The sequence below is a fragment of the Oncorhynchus gorbuscha genome, linkage group LG18 (genome assembly GCF_021184085.1).
Source record: "Oncorhynchus gorbuscha isolate QuinsamMale2020 ecotype Even-year linkage group LG18, OgorEven_v1.0, whole genome shotgun sequence".
In the NCBI taxonomy this organism is placed as follows: Eukaryota; Metazoa; Chordata; class Actinopteri; order Salmoniformes; family Salmonidae; genus Oncorhynchus; species Oncorhynchus gorbuscha.
In genome coordinates this window covers 3,674,113-3,693,850 of record NC_060190.1, presented here as the reverse complement: position 1 = coordinate 3,693,850, position 19,738 = coordinate 3,674,113, and the positions used below count along the sequence as shown (strand labels likewise).

Here is a 19,738-nt window from a genome sequence, read left to right as displayed (position 1 = left end):
CGCTTTTATTGGTTGTAATACATACAGATTTGGAAGTGGTATTATTTTGGATTTCTGCATATGAACACGTCTTAGGCGGGTCTCTCCAGAGTCCAGACTAAAGAGCCAACAGTTGTCTGGATGACTGCGTTGGGAGACGAGGCCTCGAGGCGAAACGGTCTTACAGGAAACACGACCTACACAGAGTCTGTTCGTCTCTAATTAAATATACAAGATGGATTGAACAGGTCTACAGGTGTGTGTGTCAGTCCCCAATAGTTGTAAAGTGAGTTTAGGCTATGTCCGTGGTTTTCAAACCTCTCCTCACGGAGCCCCAGCCAGTCCACATATTTGATCTGTTCTACAGTTAGCCTACCAAGGTCAACTAGTTCAGGGCTTCAACAAAGTGGTGAAATGTCTGGGGGTCCACAACGAGAGGTTTGGGGGGGGTGGTGTTATATCACACAAACAAACAGCACACACAATCCCCTGTGTCATTTTAACAAGTAAAACTTTATTGTACTGATACTCAAGTTGCAAAATATGACACTTTGTGTTTTGTTGTTTTTCTTTTCACGTGGTGGTATTAGACAGTGTCTTTAAACACCTCCCTTTGGAGTGCTGAGGATCCCATAGGGCAGTCCCAAACTTTCCACACATTCTCCGTTTTACCAGAAATCCTGGTGGAAGGAGTCCCGGAGTTCCTGCTTATTCCCCTCATATTCCCAGGAATCTTCCAGCCAGGATTTGTGTAAAACCAGGGAATTTAGAATTGTGCGACCGCAGTCATATGGTTTAAAAAGACTACAGGCCTTATGTATTTTCCTAGAAAGTGCAACAGTATGTATATAGTATATATATATATATATACACCAGCATTGTGCCTGTCCACGGCTGAGAGGAGGATGACCTAGAAATACATTGAGGAGACTGTGATGGAGGGGATAAATAACAGCTGTCCACGGGTACGTCCCAAATGGAACACTGTGCCCTACTTAGTGCACTACTCTTGACCAGAGAGCTCTATAGGCCTGGGTCAAAAGTAGTGCACTAAGTAGGGAATATGGTAATATGGTGTCATTTGGGGCGTGCCCTCTGATATTAGGCGACGGAACACGACATTAAAGAGTAGAAGAGAATATGGAATTGTATTCAAAGGAGAAGAGTGTTAAGACAATGTAATTATAATAACAATAGTAATAATGACAATATAATGTTATTTTCAAACCTGGACAACGGAGTCAGAGAATGTAATGACACCTTTCTAATACGAGATGTCAAATGAGTTGAGACGTGTTTAACGTGAGAATGAGTAAACTACGAGGCCTGAGACAGTTGGACATGAGAAAAGGAATGAGTTGAGACGTGTTTAACGTGAGAATGAGTAAACTACGAGGCCTGAGACAGTTGGACATGAGAAAAGGAATGAGTTGAGACGTGTTTAACGTGAGAATGAGTAAACTACGAGGCCTGAGACAGTTGGACATGAGAAAAGGAATGAGTTGAGACGTGTTTAACGTGAGAATGAGTAAACTACGAGGCCTGAGACAGTTGGACATGAGAAAAGGAATGAGTTGAGACGTGTTTAACGTGAGAATGAGTAAACTACGAGGCCTGAGACAGTTGGACATGAGAAAAGGAATGAGTTGAGACGTGTTTAACGTGAGAATGAGTAAACTACGAGGCCTGAGACAGTTGGACATGAGAAAAGGAATGAGTTGAGACGTGTTTAACGTGAGAATGAGTAAACTACGAGGCCTGAGACAGTTGGACATGAGAAAAGGAATGAGAGGTGTTTAAGAGAATGAGTAAACTACGAGGCCTGAGACAGTTGGACATGAGAAAAGGAATGAGTTGAGACGTGTTTAACGTGAGAATGAGTAAACTACGAGGCTGGACGTGAGAAAACTTGAACTGGTTCCATGAGGCTCAGTTGATAAGAGCATCACGACACGAGAGGTTCAATTCCCGCTGGGCACATCCAGACAACAGAACCCCAGACCGTCGCTTTGGAAAGAAGCATCTGCTATGTGCCTTATTATTATTATTATTATTATTATTATTATTATTATTATTATTATTATTATTATTATTATTATTATTATTATTATTATTATTATTATTATTATTCATCATCAAGACCTTGGTAGCTTAGCTTGTCCAAGACAGAAGTGTAGGAGTTCCCCGGGGGCACGGCAAGGGGGTGTCTGTATTAACACAAGGACAGATTAATTGTTTGTCCCAAATGGCATTAGCCTGGAATTATTTTACCAGAGCCCAGGGTTCAATTATTCATCTTTATGGAACAGGGGGTCATTCAGACAAATGTATGTTGAGAAATGTCTGTATTAACATAGGAGACAGGAAGAACCCTGCCAATATGGAAACTATAACATCAAGAGCTTCCTCTAGCTTGGTCCACAGAGAATGGCCCTGTCCCAATATGGGGGTAGGAGAGGGCTTGAGTCCCCGGGGTCCCAATAGGGGTTAGGAGACAGTTGGTCCACAGAGGGGCACTGTCCCAATAGGGGGTAGGAGAGGGTTGTTCCAGAGGGGCCCAAGGGGGTCCCAGGAGATGGTGGGGGAGTTAGAGACAGTGTGTTTGTCCCAAATGGCACCCTATTCCCTTTAGAGTGCACTACTTTTGACCAGAGCCCATAGGGTTCTGGTAAAAAGTAGTGCACTATTTAGGGAACAGGGGGCCATTCAGAACAAATACCAGTATGTGTGGAGCAATATGCTAGCCTGGTACATAGGAGACAGTTGTTACAGAGAATGGCCCTGTCCCAATATGGTAGTTAGGAGACAGTTGTTACAGAGAATGGCCCTGTCCCAATATGGTAGTTAGGAGACAGTTGTTACAGAGAATGGCCCTGTCCCAATATGGTAGTTAGGAGACAGTTGTTACAGAGAATGGCCCTGTCCCAATATGGTAGTTAGGAGACAGTTGTTACAGAGAATGGCCCTGTCCCAATATGGTAGTTAGGAGACAGTTGTTACAGAGAATGGCCCTGTCCCAATATGGTAGTTAGGAGACAGTTGTTACAGAGAATGGCCCTGTCCCAATATGGTAGTTAGGAGACAGTTGTTACAGAGAATTGCCCTGTCCCAATTACGTAGCTAGGAGACAGTTGTTACAGAGACAGGTGCCTGTGGTAGCTAGGAGAGAATTGCCCTGTCCCAATATGGTAGTTACAGAGACAGTTGAGACAGTTGTTACAGAGAATTGCCCTGTCCCAATATGGTAGCTAGGAGACAGTTGTTACAGAGAATTGCCCTGTCCCAATTACGTAGCTAGGAGACAGTTGTTACAGAGAATTGCCCTGTCCCAATATGGTAGCTAGGAGACAGTTGTTACAGAGAATTGCCCTGTCCCAATTACGTAGCTAGGAGACAGTTGTTACAGAGAATGGCCCTGTCCCAATATGGTAGCTAGGAGACAGTTGTTACAGAGAATTGCCCTGTCCCAATATGGTAGCTAGGAGACAGTTGTTACAGAGAATTGCCCTGTCCCAATTACGTAGCTAGGAGACAGTTGTTACAGAGACAGGTCCCACTCCAACACTCCATAAAGGATGAAACATAAAAAGAGACTAAATAATAAATAAATAACAGTAGAAAAAACACAAATGGGACAGAAAAGGCAACACTGCTGGTTTACTCTCCTCCCTCTTCTTCTCTCCCTCTTCTTCTCTCCCTCTTCTTCTCTCCGCATCTTCCTCTCTCCCTCTTCTTCTCTCCCTCTTCTTCTCTCCCTCTTCTTCTCTCCCTCTTCTTCTCTCCCTCTTCTTCTCTCCGCATCTTCTCTCTGCATCTTCTTCTCTCCCTCTTCTTCTCTCTTCTCTCAACATCTTCTCTCTGCATCTTCTTCTCTCCCTCTTCTTCTCTCCGCATCTTCCTCTCTCCCTCTTCTTCTCTCCCTCTTCTTCTCTCCCTCTTCTTCTCTCCCTCTTCTTCTCTCCGCATCTTCTCTCTGCATCTTCTTCTCTCCCTCTTCTTCTCTCTTCTCTCAACATCTTCTCTCTGCATCTTCTTCTCTCCCTCTTCTTCTCTCCGCATCTTCTCTCTGCATCTTCTTCTCTCCGCATCTTCCTCTTCTTCTCTCCCTCGCTTCTTCTCCCTCTCGTAGCTGGTGCTTGTGATTCAACAGGAGACAGTACTCCAGTCTACCTTCCGTCTCTCTCTCTCTCTCTCTCTCTCTCTCTCTCTCTCTCTCTCTCTCTCTCTCTCTCTCTCTCTCTCTCCTTCCTTCCTTCCTTCCTTCCTTCCTTCCTTCCTTCCTTCCTTCCTTCCTTCCTTCCTTCCTTCCTTCCTTCCTTCCTTCCTTCCTTCCTTCCTTCCTTCCTTCCTTCCTTCCTTCCTTCTCCATCTGTCTCTCCTTCCTTCTCCCTCTCCCTCTCTATCTTCTTCCTTCTCTCCCTCTCTCTCTGGTTGGGTCTAGAAGTCAGTGAACTCCTTGGCACACTGTTCACTGATGGAGACTCTGATCTCCTCCTCTTCGTACTCCTCAAAGTTGCTGGTGTCACCTGGGCCTTTGAACTTAGGAACGAACGGGGCCTCCACCTACACACACACACACACATACGCGCACACATACACACACACGCACACATACACACAGGAAGAGGAAGAGGAAAAATCTATCAAACAATCATCGCATTTTACTAAACCAGATTCCTGTATAATTATCATATTGAAACTTATCAATGCATTTGTTGACATGACATTCAGTTAGCTCTTACCCAGAGGGCCTTACGGGAGAAATGAGGGTTAAGGGCCTTGATCAAAGGGGATTTCTGTCATTTTGAGAAAGTTACCTGGAATTGTACTGTACACTACATATGTTAGACCCCTCACCTTTCTCTGGTATACTGTACACTACATATCAGTTAGACCTCTCACCTTTATCTGGTATACTGTACCCTACATATCAGTTAGACCTCTCACCTTTATCTGGTATACTGTACCCTACATATCAGTTAGACCTCTCACCCCTCACCTTTCTCTGGTATACTGTACCCTACATATCAGTTAGACCTCTCACCTTTCTCTGGTATACTGTACCCTACATATCAGTTAGACCTCTCACCTTTCTCTGGTATACTGTACCCTACATATCAGTTAGACCTCTCACCTTTATCTGGTATACTGTACCCTACATATCAGTTAGACCTCTCACCTTTCTCTGGTATACTGTACCCTACATATCAGTTAGACCTCTCACCTCTCACCTTTATCTGGTATACTGTACCCTACATATCAGTTAGACCTCTCACCTCTCACCTCTCACCTTTATCTGGTATACTGTACCCTACATATCAGTTAGACCTCTCACCTTTCTCTGGTATACTGTACCCTACATATCAGTTAGACCTCTCACCTCTCACCTTTATCTGGTATACTGTACCCTACATATCAGTTAGACCTCTCACCTTTATCTGGTATACTGTACCCTACATATCAGTTAGACCTCTCACCTTTATCTGGTATACTGTACCCTACATATCAGTTAGACCCCTCACCTTTATCTGGTATACTGTACCCTACATATCAGTTAGACCTCTCACCTTTATCTGGTATACTGTACCCTACATATCAGTTAGACCTCTCACCTCTCACCTTTATCTGGTATACTGTACCCTAAATATCAGTTAGACCTCTCACCTTTATCTGGTATACTGTACCCTACATATCAGTTAGACCTCTCACCTTTATCTGGTATACTGTACCCTACATATCAGTTAGACCTCTCACCTTTATCTGGTATACTGTACCCTACATATCAGTTAGACCTCTCACCTCTCACCTTTATCTGGTATACTGTACCCTACATATCAGTTAGACCTCTCACCTTTATCTGGTATACTGTACCCTACATATCAGTTAGACCTCTCACCTTTATCTGGTATACTGTACCCTACATATCAGTTAGACCCTACATATCAGTTAGACCTCTCACCTTTATCTGGTATACTGTACCCTACATATCAGTTAGACCTCTCACCTCTCACCTTTATCTGGTATACTGTACCCTACATATCAGTTAGACCTCTCACCTTTATCTGGTATACATATCAGTTAGACCTCTCACCTTTATCTGGTATATACCCTACATCAGTTAGACCTCTCACCTTTATCTGGTATACTGTACCCTACATATCAGTTAGACCCTCACCTTTATCTGGTATACTGTACCCTACATATCAGTTAGACCCCTCACCTTTATCTGGTATACTGTACCCTACATATCAGTTAGACCCGACCCCTCACCTTTATCTGGTATACTGTACCCTACATATCAGTTAGACCTCTCACCTTTATCTGGTATACTGTACCCTACATATCAGTTAGACCTCTCACCTTTATCTGGTATACTGTACCCTACATATCAGTTAGACCTCTCACCTTTCTCTGGTATACTGTACCCTACATATCAGTTAGACCTCTCACCTTTATCTGGTATACTGTACCCTACATATCAGTTAGACCTCTCACCTTTATCTGGTATACTGTACCCTACATATCAGTTAGACCTCTCACCTTTCTCTGGTATACTGTACCCTACATATCAGTTAGACCCCACCTCTCACCTTTATCTGGTATACTGTACCCTACATATCAGTTAGACCTCTCACCTTTATCTGGTATACTGTACCCTACATATCAGTTACACCCCTCACCTTTATCTGGTATACTGTACCCTACATATCAGTTAGACCTCTCACCTCTCACCTTTATCTGGTATACTGTACCCTACATATCAGTTAGACCTCTCACCTTTCTCTGGTATACTGTACCCTACATATCAGTTAGACCTCTCACCTTTATCTGGTATACTGTACCCTACATATCAGTTAGACCTCTCACCTTTCTCTGGTATACTGTACCCTACATATCAGTTAGACTCCACCTCTCACCTTTCTCTGGTATACTGTACCCTACATATCAGTTAGACCTCTCACCTTTCTCTGGTATACTGTACCCTACATATCAGTTAGACCTCTCACCTTTCTCTGGTATACTGTACCCTACATATCAGTTAGACCTCTCACCTTTCTCTGGTATACTGTACCCTACATATCAGTTAGACCTCTCACCTTTCTCTGGTATACTGTACCCTACATATCAGTTAGACCTCTCACCTTTCTCTGGTATACTGTACCCTACATATCAGTTAGACCTCTCACCTTTATCTGGTATACTGTACCCTACATATCAGTTAGACCTCTCACCTTTCTCTGGTATACTGTACCCTACATATCAGTTAGACCTCTCACCTTTATCTGGTATACTGTACCCTACATATCAGTTAGACCTCTCACCTTTCTCTGGTATACTGTACCCTACATATCAGTTAGACCTCTCACCTTTATCTGGTATACTGTATCTCACCTTTATCTGGTATACTGTACCCTACATATCAGTTAGACCTCTCACCTTTATCTGGTATACTGTACCCTACATATCAGTTAGACCTCTCACCTTTCTCTGGTATACTGTACCCTACATATCAGTTAGACCTCTCACCTTTATCTGGTATACTGTACCCTACATATCAGTTAGACCTCTCACCTTTATCTGGTTATCTGGTACCTTTCTCTGGTATACTGTACCCTACATATCAGTTAGACCTCTCACCTTTCTCTGGTATACTGTACCCTACATATCAGTTAGACCTCTCACCTTTATCTGGTATACTGTACCCTACATATCAGTTAGACCTCTCACCTTTATCTGGTATACTGTACCCTACATATCAGTTAGACCTCTCACCTTTATCTGGTATACTGTACCCTACATATCAGTTAGACCCCACCTCTCACCTTTATCTGGTATACTGTACCCTACATATCAGTTAGACCCTCTCACCTTTATCTGGTATACTGTACCCTACATATCAGTTAGACCTTTATCTGGTATACTGTACCCTACATATCAGTTAGACCTCACCTCTCACCTTTATCTGGTATACTGTACCCTACATATCAGTTAGACCCCACCTCTCACCTTTATCTGGTATACTGTACCCTACATATCAGTTAGACCTCTCACCTTTATCTGGTATACTGTACCCTACATATCAGTTAGACCTCTCACCTCTCACCTTTATCTGGTATACTGTACCCTACATATCAGTTAGACCTCTCACCTTTATCTGGTATACTGTACCCTACATATCAGTTAGACCTCTCACCTCTCACCTTTATCTGGTATACTGTACCCTACATATCAGTTAGACCCCACCTCTCACCTTTATCTGGTATACTGTACCCTACATATCAGTTAGACCTCTCACCTCTCACCTTTATCTGGTATACTGTACCCTACATATCCTTTATCTGGTATACTGTACCCTACATATCAGTTAGACCCCACCTCTCACCTTTATCTGGTATACTGTACCCTACATATCAGTTAGACCTCTCACCTTTATCTGGTATACTGTACCCTACATATCAGTTAGACCTCTCACCTTTATCTGGTATACTGTACCCTACATATCAGTTAGACCTCTCACCTTTCTCTGGTATACTGTACCCTACATATCAGTTAGACCTCTCACCTTTATCTGGTATACTGTACCCTACATATCAGTTAGACCTCTCACCTTTATCTGGTATACTGTACCCTACATATCAGTTAGACCTCTCACCTTTATCTGGTATACTGTACCCTACATATCAGTTAGACCTCTCACCTTTCTCTGGTATACTGTACCCTACATATCAGTTAGACCCTACCTTTATCTGGTATACTGTACCCTACATATCAGTTAGACCTCTCACCTTTCTCTGGTATACTGTACCCTACATATCAGTTAGACCTCTCACCTTTCTCTGGTATACTGTACCCTACATATCAGTTAGTATACTGTACCCTACATACCTCTCACCTTTCTCTGGTATACTGTACCCTACATATCAGTTAGACCTCTCACCTTTATCTGGTATACTGTACCCTACATATCAGTTAGACCTCTCACCTTTATCTGGTATACTGTACCCTACATATCAGTTAGACCTCACCTTTATCTCACCTTTATCTGGTATACTGTACCCTACATATCAGTTAGACCTTTCTCTGGTATACTGTACCCTACATATCAGTTAGACCTACTCACCTTTCTCTGGTATACTGTACCCTACATATCAGTTAGACCTCTCACCTTTATCTGGTATACTGTACCCTACATATCAGTTAGACCTCTCACCTTTCTCTGGTATACTGTACCCTACATATCAGTTAGACCCCACCTCTCACCTTTATCTGGTATACTGTACCCTACATATCAGTTAGACCTCTCACCTTTATCTGGTATACTGTACCCTACATATCAGTTAGACCTCTCACCTTTATCTGGTATACTGTACCCTACATATCAGTTAGACCTCTCACCTTTATCTGGTATACTGTACCCTACATATCAGTTAGACCTCTCACCTTTATCTGGTATACTGTACCCTACATATCAGTTAGACCTCTCACCTTTATCTGGTATACTGTACCCTACATATCAGTTAGACCTCTCACCTTTCTCTGGTATACTGTACCCTACATATCAGTTAGACCACCTCACCTTTATCTGGTATACTGTACCCTACATATCAGATAGACCTCTCACCTTTATCTGGTATACTGTACCCTACATATCAGTTAGACCTCTCACCTCTCACCTTTATCTGGTATACTGTACCCTACATATCAGTTAGACCCCACCTCTCACCTTTATCTGGTATACTGTACCCTACATATCAGTTAGACCTCTCACCTCTCACCTTTATCTGGTATACTGTACCCTACATATCAGTTAGACCTCTCACCTTTATCTGGTATACTGTACCCTACATATCAGTTAGACCTCTCACCTTTCTCTGGTATACTGTACCCTACATATCAGTTAGACCTCTCACCTTTATCTGGTATACTGTACCCCCAGTTACATATCAGTTAGACCTCTCACCTTTATCTGGTATACTGTACCCTACATATCATATCAGTTAGACCTCTCACCTTTCTCTGGTATACTGTACCCTACATATCAGTTAGACCATATCACCTCTCACCTTTATCTGGTATACTGTACCCTACATATCAGTTAGACCTCTCACCTTTATCTGGTTACTGTTACCCTACATATCAGTTAGACCTCTCACCTTTATCTGGTATACTGTACCCTACATATCAGTTAGACCTCTCACCTTTCTCTGGTATACTGTACCCTACATATCAGTTAGACCTCTCACCTTTCTCTGGTATACTGTACCCTACATATCAGTTAGACCCCACCTCTCACCTTTATCTGGTATACTGTACCCTACATATCAGTTAGACCTCTCACCTTTCTCTGGTATACTGTACCCTACATTTCAGTTAGACTCCACCTCTCACCTTTATCTGGTATACTGTACCCTACATATCAGTTAGACCTCTCACCTTTATCTGGTATACTGTACCCTACATATCAGTTAGACCTCTCACCTTTATCTGGTATACTGTACCCTACATATCAGTTAGACCCCACCTCTCACCTTTATCTGGTATACTGTACCCTACATATCAGTTAGACTCCACCTCTCACCTTTCTCTGGTATACTGTACCCTACATATCAGTTAGACCTCTCACCTTTCTCTGGTATACTGTACCCTACATATCAGTTAGACCTCTCACCTTTCTCTGGTATACTGTACCCTACATATCAGTTAGACCCCACCTCTCACCTTTCTCTGGTATACTGTACCCTACATATCAGTTAGACCCCACCTCTCACCTTTCTCTGGTATACTGTACCCTACATATCAGTTAGACCTCTCACCTTTCTCTGGTATACTGTACCCTACATATCAGTTAGACCTCTCACCTTTATCTGGTATACTGTACCCTACATATCAGTTAGACCTCTCACCTTTCTCTGGTATACTGTACCCTACATATCAGTTAGACCTCTCACCTTTATCTGGTATACTGTACCCTACATATCAGTTAGACCTCTCACCTTTCTCTGGTATACTGTACCCTACATATCAGTTAGACCTCTCACCTTTCTCTGGTACACTGTACCCTACATATCAGTTAGACCCCACCCCTCACCTTTCTCTGGTATACTGTACCCTACATATCAGTTAGACCTCTCACCTTTCTCTGGTATACTGTACCCTACATATCAGTTAGACCCTCACCTTTCTCTGGTATACTGTACCCTACATATCAGTTAGACCTCTCACCTTTATCTGGTATACTGTACCCTACATATCAGTTAGACCTCTCACCTTTATCTGGTATACTGTACCCTACATATCAGTTAGACCTCTCACCTTTATCTGGTATACTGTACCCTACATATCAGTTAGACCTCTCACCTTTATCTGGTATACTGTACCCTACATATCAGTTAGACCTCTCACCTTTATCTGGTATACTGTACCCTACATATCAGTTAGACCTCTCACCTTTCTCTGGACTGTACCCTACATATCAGTTAGACCTCTCACCTTTCTCTGGTATACTGTACCCTACATATCAGTTAGACCTCTCACCTTTCTCTGGTATACTGTACCCTACATATCAGTTAGACCTCTCACCTTTCTCTGGTATACTGTACCCTACATATCAGTTAGACCTCTCACCTTTATCTGGTATACTGTACCCTACATATCAGTTAGACCTCTCACCTTTATCTGGTATACTGTACCCTACATATCAGTTAGACCTCTCACCTTTATCTGGTATACTGTACCCTACTGTACCCTACATATCAGTTAGACCTCTCACCTTTATCTGGTATACTGTACCCTACATATCAGTTAGACCTCTCACCTTTATCTGGTATACTGTACCCTACATATCAGTTAGACCCCACCTCTCACCTTTATCTGGTATACTGTACCCTACATATCAGTTAGACCCCACCTCTCACCTTTCTCTGGTATACTGTACCCTACATATCAGTTAGACCTCTCACCTTTCTCTGGTATACTGTACCCTACATATCAGTTAGACCTCTCACCTTTATCTGGTATACTGTACCCTACATATCAGTTAGACCCCACCTCTCACCTTTATCTGGTATACTGTACCCTACATATCAGTTAGACCCCACCTCTCACCTTTCTCTGGTATACTGTACCCTACATATCAGTTAGACTCCACCTCTCACCTTTCTCTGGACATATCAGTTAGACCTCTCACCTTTCTCTGGTATACTGTACCCTACATATCAGTTAGACCTCTCACCTTTCTCTGGTATACTGTACCCTACATATCAGTTAGACCCCACCTCTCACCTTTATCTGGTATACTGTACCCTACATATCAGTTAGACCTCTCACCTTTCTCCTCTCACCTTTCTCTGGTATACTGTACCCTACATATCAGTTAGACCTCTCACCTTTATCTGGTATACTGTACCCTACATATCAGTTAGACCTTTATCTGGTATACTCACCAGTTTTCACCTTTATCTGGTATACTGTACCCTACATATCAGTTAGACCTCTCACCTTTCTCTGGTATACTGTACCCTACATATCAGTTAGACCTCTCACCTTTATCTGGTATACTGTACCCTACATATCAGTTAGACCCCACCTCTCACCTTTATCTGGTATACTGTACCCTACATATCAGTTAGACCTCTCACCTTTCTCTGGTATACTGTACCCTACATATCAGTTAGACCTCTCACCTTTCTCTGGTATACTGTACCCTACATATCAGTTAGACCTCTCACCTTTCTCTGGTATACTGTACCCTACATATCAGTTAGACCTCTCACCTTTCTCTGGTATACTGTACCCTACATATCAGTTAGACCTCTCACCTTTATCTGGTATACTGTACCCTACATATCAGTTAGACCTCTCACCTTTATCTGGTATACTGTACCCTACATATCAGTTAGATCTGGTATACTGTACCCACATATCAGTTAGACCTCTCACCTTTATCTGGTATACTGTACCCTACATATCAGTTAGACCCCTCACCTTTATCTGGTATACTGTACCCTACATATCAGTTAGACCTCTCACCTTTATCTGGTATACTGTACCCTACATATCAGTTAGACCTCTCACCTTTATCTGGTATACTGTCACCAGTTTTCTCTGGTATACTGTACCCTACATATCAGTTAGACCCCACCTCTCACCTTTCTCTGGTATACTGTACCCTACATATCAGTTAGACTCCACCTCTCACCTTTCTCTGGTATACTGTACCCTACATATCAGTTAGACCTCTCACCTTTCTCTGGTATACTGTACCCTACATATCAGTTAGACCCCACCTCTCACCTTTATCTGGTATACTGTACCCTACATATCAGTTAGACCCCACCTCTCACCTTTCTCTGGTATACTGTACCCTACATATCAGTTAGACTCCACCTCTCACCTTTCTCTGGTATACTGTACCCTACATATCAGTTAGACCTCTCACCTTTCTCTGGTATACTGTACCCTACATATCAGTTAGACCTCTCACCTTTCTCTGGTATACTGTACCCTACATATCAGTTAGACCCCACCTCTCACCTTTCTCTGGTATACTGTACCCTACATATCAGTTAGACCCCACCTCTCACCTTTCTCTGGTATACTGTACCCTACATATCAGTTAGTCTCACCTTTCTCTGGTATACTGTACCCTACATATCAGTTAGACCTCTCACCTTTATCTGGTATACTGTACCCTACATATCAGTTAGACCTCTCACCTTTCTCTGGTATACTGTACCCTACATATCAGTTAGACCTCTCACCTTTATCTGGTATACTGTACCCTACATATCAGTTAGACCTCTCACCTTTCTCTGGTATACTGTACCCTACATATCAGTTAGACCTCTCACCTTTCTCTGGTATACTGTACCCTACATATCAGTTAGACCCCTCACCTTTCTCTGGTATACTGTACCCTACATATCAGTTAGACCTCTCACCTTTCTCTGGTATACTGTACCCTACATATCAGTTAGACCTCTCACCTTTCTCTGGTATACTGTACCCTACATATCAGTTAGACCTCTCACCTTTCTCTGGTATACTGTACCCTACATATCAGTTAGACCTCTCACCTTTATCTGGTATACTGTACCCTACATATCAGTTAGACCTCTCACCTTTCTCTGGTATACTGTACCCTACATATCAGTTAGACCTCTCACCTTTATCTGGTATACTGTACCCTACATATCAGTTAGACCCCACCTCTCACCTTTATCTGGTATACTGTACCCTACATATCAGTTAGACCTCTCACCTTTATCTGGTATACTGTACCCTACATATCAGTTAGACCTCTCACCTTTCTCTGGTATACTGTACCCTACATATCAGTTAGACCTCTCACCTTTTTCTCTGGTATACTGTACCCTACATATCAGTTAGACCTCTCACCTTTCTCTGGTATACTGTACCCTACATATCAGTTAGACCCCTCACCTTTATCTGGTATACTGTACCCTACATATCAGTTAGACCTCTCACCTTTATCTGGTATACTGTACCCTACATATCAGTTAGACCTCTCACCTTTATCTGGTATACTGTACCCTACATATCAGTTAGACCTCTCACCTTTATCTGGTATACTGTACCCTACATATCAGTTAGACCTCTCACCTTTATCTGGTATACTGTACCCATATCATATCAGTTAGACCTCATATCACCTCTCACCTTTATCTGGTATACTGTACCCTAAATATCAGTTAGACCTCTCACCTTTATCTGGTATACTGTACCCTACATATCAGTTAGACCTCTCACCTTTATCTGGTATACTGTACCCTACATATCAGTTAGACCTCTCACCTTTATCTGGTATACTGTACCCTACATATCAGTTAGACCTCTCACCTTTATCTGGTATACTGTACCCTACATATCAGTTAGACCTCTCACCTCTCACCTTTATCTGGTATACTGTACCCTACATATCAGTTAGACCTCTCACCTCTCACCTTTATCTGGTATACTGTACCCTACATATCAGTTAGACCTCTCACCTTTATCTGGTATACTGTACCCTACATATCAGTTAGACCTCTCACCTTTATCTGGTATACTGTACCCTACATATCAGTTAGACCTCTCACCTTTATCTGGTATACTGTACCCTACATATCAGTTAGACCCCTCACCTTTATCTGGTATACTGTACCCTACATATCAGTTAGACCCCTCACCTTTTATCTGGTATACTGTACCCCATATCATATCAGTTAGACATATCAGTTAGACCCTCACCTTTATCTGGTATACTGTACCCTACATATCAGTTAGACCTCTCACCTTTATCTGGTATACTGTACCCTACATATCAGTTAGACCTCTCACCTTTATCTGGTATACTGTACCCTACATATCAGTTAGACCTCTCACCTTTATCTGGTATACTGTACCCTACATATCAGTTAGACCTCTCACCTTTATCTGGTATACTGTACCCTACATATCAGTTAGACCTCTCACCTTTATCTGGTATACTGTACCCTACATATCAGTTAGACCTCTCACCTTTATCTGGTATACTGTACCCTACATATCAGTTAGACCTCTCACCTTTATCTGGTATACTGTACCCTACATATCAGTTAGACCTCTCACCTTTATCTGGTATACTGTACCCTACATATCAGTTAGACCTCTCACCTTTCTCTGGTATACTGTACCCTACATATCAGTTAGACCCCACCTCTCACCTTTATCTGGTATACTGTACCCTACATATCAGTTAGACCCCACCTCTCACCTTTATCTGGTATACTGTACCCTACATATCAGTTAGACCTCTCACCTTTATCTGGTATACTGTACCCTACATATCAGTTAGACCTCTCACCTTTCTCTGGTATACTGTACCCTACATATCAGTTAGACCTCTCACCTTTATCTGGTATACTGTACCCTACATATCAGTTAGACCTCTCACCTCTCACCTTTCTCTGGTATACTGTACCCTACATATCAGTTAGACCTCTCACCTTTATCTGTATACTGTACCCTACATATCAGTTAGACCTCTCACCTTTCTCTGGTATACTGTACCCTACATATCAGTTAGACCTCTCACCTTTCTCTGGTATACTGTACCCTACATATCAGTTAGACCCCACCTCTCACCTTTATCTGGTATACTGTACCCTACATATCAGTTAGACTTCTCACCTTTATCTGGTATACTGTACCCTACATATCAGTTACACCCCTCACCTTTATCTGGTATACTGTACCCTACATATCAGTTAGACCTCTCACCTCTCACCTTTATCTGGTATACTGTACCCTACATATCAGTTAGACCTCTCACCTTTCTCTGGTATACTGTACCCTACATATCAGTTAGACCCTCACCTTTATCTGGTATACTGTACCCTACATATCAGTTAGACTCTCACCTTTATCTGGTATACTGTACCCTACATATCAGTTAGACCTCTCACCTTTATCTGGTATACTGTACCCTACATATCAGTTAGACCTCTCACCTCTCACCTTTATCTGGTATACTGTACCCTACATATCAGTTAGACCTCTCACCTTTATCTGGTATACTGTACCCTACATATCAGTTAGACCTCTCACCTTACATATCAGTTATCTGGTATACTGTACCCTACATATCAGTTAGACCCCACCTCTCACCTTTATCTGGTATACTGTACCCTACATATCAGTTAGACCTCTCACCTTTCTCTGGTATACTGTACCCTACATATCAGTTAGACCCCATATCACCTTCACCTTTATCTGGTATACTGTACCCTACATATCAGTTAGACTCTCACCTTTCTCTGGTATACTGTCACCTTTATCTGGTATACTGTACCCATATCAGTTATCATATCAGTTAGACCCTCACCTTTATCTGGTATACTGTACCCTACATATCAGTTAGACCTCTCACCTCTCACCTTTATCTGGTATACTGTACCCTACATATCAGTTAGACCTCTCACCTTTCTCTGGTATACTGTACCCTACATATCAGTTAGACCCTCTCACCTTTATCTGGTATACTGTACCCTACATATCAGTTAGACCTCTCACCTTTCTCTGGTATACTGTACCCTACATATCAGTTAGACTCCACCTCTCACCTTTCTCTGGTATACTGTACCCTACATATCAGTTAGACCTCTCACCTTTATCTGGTATACTGTACCCTACATATCAGTTAGACCTCTCACCATATTTCACCTCTGGTATACTGTACCCTACATATCAGTTAGACCTCTCACCTTTCTCTGGTATACTGTACCCTACATATCAGTTAGACCTCTCACCTTTCTCTGGTATACTGTACCCTACATATCAGTTAGACCTCTCACCTTTCTCTGGTATACTGTACCCTACATATCAGTTAGACCTCTCACCTTTCTCTGGTATACTGTACCCTACATATCAGTTAGACCTCTCACCTTTCTCTGGTATACTGTACCCTACATATCAGTTAGACCTCTCACCTTTCTCTGGTACCTTACCCTCTCAGTTAGACCTCTCACCTTTATCTGGTATACTGTACCCTACATATCAGTTAGACCTCTCACCTTCTATTCACCCTACATATCAGGTCAGTTAGACCCTCACCTTTATCTGGTATACTGTACCCTACATATCAGTTAGACCTCTCACCTTTCTCTGGTATACTGTACCCTACATATCAGTTAGACCTCTCACCTTTCTCTGGTATACTGTACCCTACATATCAGTTAGACCTCTCACCTTTCTCTGGTATACTGTACCCTACATATCAGTTAGACCTCTCACCTTTCTCTGGTATACTGTACCCTACATATCAGTTAGACCTCTCACCTTTCTCTGGTATACTGTACCCTACATCAGTTCAGACCTTTAGACATATCAGTTAGACCTCTCACCTTTATCTGGTATACTGTACCCTACATATCAGTTAGACCTCTCACCTTTATCTGGTATACTGTACCCTACATATCAGTTAGACCTCTCACCTTTATCTGGTATACTGTACCCTACATATCAGTTAGACCTCTCACCTTTATCTGGTATACTGTACCCTACATATCAGTTAGACTTTATCTCTACCCACCTCTCACCTTTATCTGGTATACTGTACCCTACATATCAGTTAGACCTCAGTTAGACCCAGACCTCACCTTTATCTGGTATACTGTTATCTGGTATACTGTACCCTACATATCAGTTAGACCTCTCACCTTTATCTGGTATACTGTACCCTACATATCAGTTAGACCTCTCACCTTTATCTGGTATACTGTACCCTACATATCAGTTAGACCTCTCACCTTTATCTGGTATACTGTACCCTACATATCAGTTAGACCTCTCACCTTTCTCTGGTATACTGTACCCTACATTTCAGTTAGACCCCACCTCTCACCTTTATCTGGTATACTGTACCCTACATATCAGTTAGACCTCTCACCTTTATCTGGTATACTGTACCCTACATATCAGTTAGACCTCTCACCTTTATCTGGTATACTGTACCCTACATATCAGTTAGACCCCTCACCTTTCTCTGGTATACTGTACCCTACATATCAGTTAGACCTCTCACCTTTATCTGGTATACTGTACCCTACATATCAGTTAGACCCCACCTCTCACCTTTCTCTGGTATACTGTACCCTACATATCAGTTAGACCTCTCACCTTTCTCTGGTATACTGTACCCTACATATCAGTTATCAGTTAGACCTCTCACCAGTTTTCACCTTTATCTGGTATACTGTACCCTACATATCAGTTAGACCCCACCTCTCACCTTTATCTGGTATACTGTACCCTACATATCAGTTAGACCTCTCACCTTTATCTGGTATACTGTACCCTACATATCAGTTAGACCTCTCACCTTTCTCTGGTATACTGTACCCTACATATCAGTTAGACCTCTCACCTTTATCTGGTATAGTACCCTACATATCAGTTAGACCTCTCACCTTTCTCTACCTTTATCTGGTATACTGTACCCTACATATCAGTTAGACCTCTCACCTTTATCTGGTATACTGTACCCTACATATCAGTTAGACCTCTCACCTTTCTCTGGTATACTGTACTGTACTCCTACATATCAGTTAGACCTCTCACCTTTCTCTGGTATACTGTACCCTACATATCAGTTAGACCTCTCACCTTTTATCTGGTATACTGTACCCTACATATCAGTTAGACCTCTCACCTTTATCTGGTATACTGTACCCTACATATCAGTTAGACCTCTCACCTTTCTCTGGTATACTGTACCCTACATATCAGTTAGACCTCTCACCTTTATCTGGTATACTGTACCCTACATATCAGTTAGACCTCTCACCTTTCTCTGGTATACTGTACCCTACATATCAGTTAGACCTCTCACCTTTCTCTGGTATACTGTACCCTACATATCAGTTAGACCCCATATCAGTTAGACCTCTCACCTTTCTCTGGTATACTGTACCCTACATATCAGTTAGACCTCTCACCTTTCTCTGGTATACTGTACCCTACATATCAGTTAGACCTCTCACTGTACCCTACATATCAGTTAGACCTCTCACCTTATCTCTGGTATACTGTACCCTACATATCAGTTAGACCTCTCACCTTTCTCTGGTATACTGTACCCTACATATCAGTTAGACCTCTCACCTTTCTCTGGTATACTGTACCCTACATATCAGTTAGACCTCTCACCTTTCTCTGGTATACTGTACCCTACATATCAGTTAGACCTCTCACCTTTCTCTGGTATACTGTACCCTACATA

The 19,738-nt window shown here is 42.2% G+C and overlaps 1 protein-coding gene across 1 annotated transcript in view; it reads right to left on the bottom strand.

Moving 5' to 3' along the window:
• Nucleotides 1-4,306: 4,306 nt before the first annotated feature.
• The window catches only part of LOC124002772 (cAMP-dependent protein kinase catalytic subunit alpha-like), a 46,220-nt gene continuing 30,788 nt past the window's right edge, over nt 4,307-19,738 (bottom strand). The window contains exon 10 of the mRNA XM_046310497.1: nt 4,307-4,542. Coding sequence (XP_046166453.1) covers nt 4,417-4,542 — 126 coding nt within the window. The 3' untranslated portion in view covers nt 4,307-4,416. The remainder of the gene's footprint in view (nt 4,543-19,738) is intronic.